The sequence below is a fragment of the Cyphomyrmex costatus genome, unplaced genomic scaffold (genome assembly GCF_001594065.2).
Source record: "Cyphomyrmex costatus isolate MS0001 unplaced genomic scaffold, Ccosl1.0 scaffold763, whole genome shotgun sequence".
Taxonomy (NCBI): domain Eukaryota; kingdom Metazoa; phylum Arthropoda; class Insecta; order Hymenoptera; family Formicidae; genus Cyphomyrmex; species Cyphomyrmex costatus.
Window position 1 is genome coordinate 93,265 of NW_017280337.1, and position 4,228 is coordinate 97,492.

At 42.2% G+C, this 4,228-nt stretch overlaps 1 protein-coding gene across 1 annotated transcript; it reads right to left on the reverse strand.

Moving 5' to 3' along the window:
• Positions 1-1,817: 1,817 nt before the first annotated feature.
• LOC108781162 (uncharacterized protein K02A2.6-like) lies at positions 1,818-2,600 on the reverse strand. The gene has a single exon (XM_018549076.1). The coding sequence runs from the start codon at positions 2,598-2,600 to the stop codon at positions 1,818-1,820; it is 783 nt and encodes a 260-aa protein (XP_018404578.1).
• Positions 2,601-4,228: the final 1,628 nt, after the last annotated feature.

Below are 4,228 nucleotides of genomic sequence, written 5' to 3' on the forward strand. Positions count from 1 at the left end.
ATTATAACATAAAAATTATAATATGAATTTCTAAAGAAAAAGAATACAATAAAACACTTAGCCGCTTTAGACACAATGAAAAATTAGAATATCGGTCAATATATAATAATATGAAAAATATATAATGGGCCGAAGATGATAGAGGCGCGAGTGAAAGGTGAGAGAAGATGTCAAAAAGTTGTAATAACGAGAAAGTGTGAATTACGGCGAAAAGAGGGATGGCGGGGGTGGGTGGCGGGGGGAGGTAGAGGGGCGAGTGGAGGAGGTCCGGTAGATCGAAGATGGTAGAGGTGTGAGTGGAAGGGGAGAGAGGATGTTGAAAAGTTGTAATAACGAGAAAGTGTGAATTACGGCGAAAAGAGGGATGGCGGGGGTGGGTGGCGGGGGGAGGTAGAGGGGCGAGTGGAGGAGGTCCGGTAGATCGAAGATGGTAGAGGTGTGAGTGGAAGGGGAGAGAGGATGTTGAAAAGTTGTAATAACGAGAAAGTGTGAATTACGGCGAAAAGAGGGATGGCGGGGGTGGGTGGCGGGGGGAGGTAGAGGGGCGAGTGGAGGAGGTCCGGTAGATCGAAGATGGTAGAGGTGTGAGTGGAAGGGGAGAGAGGATGTTGAAAAGTTGTAATAACGAGAAAGTGTGAATTACGGCGAAAAGAGGGATGGCGGGGGTGGGTGGCGGGGGGAGGTAGAGGGGCGAGTGGAGGAGGTCCGGTAGATCGAAGATGGTAGAGGTGTGAGTGGAAGGTGAGAGAGGATGTTGAAAAGTTGTAATAACGAGAAAGTGTGAATTACGGCAAAAAGAGGGATGGCAGGAGTGGGTGTTGGGGGAAGGGGAGGGGCAGGTAGAGGAGGTCCGGTGGGCCGAAGATGGTGTTCCTGCGAGTGAAAGGTGAGAGAAGATGTTGAAAAGTTTAAATGGCGGTTTGAAAAATTTTGAATGCGGACAGGGATGGAGAAGAAGGAGAAGAAGAAGGAGACGTTTCTTAATTTTTCATTAAAATCACCACTCTTTGACAGCTTATATCTCCAGAACGGCTTGACCGATTTAAAATTTTTTGGCTCAAATTACTCGTGGTGATGCCGCCTTTCAGGACATATAACGTTTGAATCAAAATTTTTTATATTTTAATAGTTATGCACCTCCCAAAAATGGACTTTGATGGCTCAGGATAAGAGACTTGTAGCGTCTCACAGTTTTTGGACATGGCCGGAGGCGCTACCGCGTCTCCTGTATCCAAAAATAGGGATGATGCAAATGAAAAATGAATCGTTCATCCAAACACTTGGCGTCCGCATACAATCGTTCTTGTATGCATATGTGATTTCCGTTCCGCCAAAGTACGTTTTCTAGTGTCCCCCATTGAGCGGAACTTGCGAATAGGCAAACGATGCGAGCCAATGACAAACGCTATTCTGGTAGATCTAATAAAAGCGATCTACGAGAAGACTCTTGCTATTGATTAGCATTAATTGCGCATTCTGCAAGTTCCGCTCAATGGTGTAATGTATCTCGTATAAGATGATAGGAACAAATCATCAGATAATGATACTATTTAGTAATGCACGCTTTATTACTCGTAAGGAACGAGAAGAAGAAGTAGACGCTGTCTAGCTGGCGTCCATTACACAGAAGACAAAGACTTACTCAGCGCACGCGCATATCCGTATATGGCATGAACATAAATAAAAACGATAGCAGCGCTCACATACAGAAATAACAAAGTAACATACATTACACTCCTCCTCACTTAAATTAAGGAAATACACATTTCCGCTTATAAGTCTAAAACCTTCCTAGATTTCGGTACACGACTCGAACGTCACAGTCCTTCCACTGGAGTAACCAAATCATTTGATTTAACTAACACCTTTTTGCCTGGTGTATGTACTCTGTTTCTATGATCTTCAGAAACCTTGGAATCGATATTACAATCGTTGTCCTGAGCACCGCTCTTAACAGAACTATCACCTACGTACGGATTAATCGAGTTCTTTCTATTCGACATAACAAAATCGCTTGGTCGCGCTGAGTCTTCGCACGCTTGTGACTCAGGTAATTGCAAATTACAAGCTCGCAATTGATCGGTATGACGTCTCCATATCCGACCGTCATCTGTTTTAATATTATAGGAAACCGGACTCGTTTGCTCCACGATTTCCGCTTGTCTCCACGACTTCGTTCTGAAATCCTTAGCCATTAAGGAGTCATTCTCTCCGAACGTAACAGTACGATTGCCCTTGAAGAACCGTTGCTGATCCCTCTGTTTTGATTCTATTCTATTTCTAATATCGGGCTTAATAATGTCTAATCTGGTTCGCAAACGCCTATTTAACTGTAACTCTGCTGGTGACTTTTCCGTAGTACAATGAGGTGTCACTCGATAGTGAAATAAATATTTACATAACGCATCCTGTCTCGAATAGTCTTTAAGTAACAATTTAAACTTTCTTTTAAACGTACGTACAGCGTTCTCGGCCGCTCCGTTAGACGCAGGATGATATGGTACTGTTTTCGTATGCTTAATAGCATTTCGCGATACGAATTCTTTAAACTGTTCGCTCGCTAACGCAGGACCATTATCAGAAACGATCTGATATGGCATCCCCACGTACTTGTATATTCTTCCACCGCTCTAATCGTAGATTCCGCTGAGATATCTTTCATCTCCTTAATATCAATCCATTTCGAATAAGCGTCGATTATTACTAAATACATATGGCTTCCAATTGGTCCACAAAAATCAAGATGAATACGATGGTTTGGCCCTTGAGGCCACTTCCAAACATGCAATGTACTTTTAGGAGGATCATCGGCACTCTCTAAGCAACCTTTACAACTTTTAATGATCTCCTCTATGTCCTTATCTCAACCTGGCCACCAAAAATACGATCGAGCTAACGCTTTCATTTTAACTACCCCTAAATGAATTCCATGCAACTCCTCAAGCAATTCAGCTCTTAAGGACGGGGGAATAACAACGCGATAACCCCACATAATACAACCATCCTCCACTGATAATTCTAAACGACGACTTTTAAAAGGTTCAAAACATTTTTCCACTTATCAGGCCATCCCTGCATAACAAAATTTCTGACTCTAATCAAAAGAGCATCCTTACCAGTTCCCTTACGAACCGCTTTACAATCCACATTTTGCAATTCTTCACTTTGTTACGTCCGGGGGACTCCACGAATCTTTTCTTTCGTAGAAAAACTAGAAATATAATAAGGATTAACTAAATAAGGAGTACGAAGAAACTTAAACAAATAATATCGTTTCTTCCTGCTTCTTATTTCTAATTTGAAGATTAATGAGTGAGCGTCGACAAACAATTATTAAATAATTAAAAAAAAAGGGAATTTGTCTTGACCGACGAATTCAGATGATAAGCCACGTCGCGAGATCAAAAGGTCAACCGGCACTCATGGATCTTATAGAAAAACATCTTCGGGTTAATAGAGTTCAACGCTACACGCGCGTTTCTAGGACCAATGAAAATTCGACACATCATTTGACCCAAATTTTTCCATTTCCCGGAAGTCAATCCCGATCAAAGTCCAAAGTCCGATTACACAAAAAAGGGCATATCGCCCTCCGCAAGTATAAATATGAAGCCGCGAGACTACGAAAACTTCACTTCCTTAATTCTAATAGTGCGGGTCAGATCCTCGACAGTTCCGATATTACATTTAAAACCGGTCTCAATAAAGCTTTCACACACAGTAATTCGCGTGTGACACATATAAAATTTCGAAGTTCCCGTGAAAAGGGCAGCGACTACATCCGACCAGTCCGGGACCTTGCTCCATCACAGGCCCCGACCTTCAGGGACTCCGCCACAAATCTATGAACACCTCATTCATCCCAAAAGTAAGAAGTCAATTTTTTTTGTTCTATTATTATTATTTGACCATCTGCTATCTCTCTCTCTCTCTTCTCCTTCCTTCTTCATGCATGATTTTCTCTTTTCCCTTATTTTCCGAATTGCTTCAGCGTCTAACGCCTCAAGCGATTCTCTCTTTTCTTTTAGTTTCCGAATTGCTTAGCGTTTGACGCCTCAAGCGATTTTCTTTCCTTACTCTTTATTTTCCGAATTGCTTAGCGTCTAACGCCTCAAGCGATTCTCTCTTTTCTTTTCTGAATTGCTTAGTGTCTGACGCCTCAAGCGATTTACTTTCCTTACTTGTTATTTCCCGAATTGCTTCAGCGTCTAACGCCTCAAGCGATTCT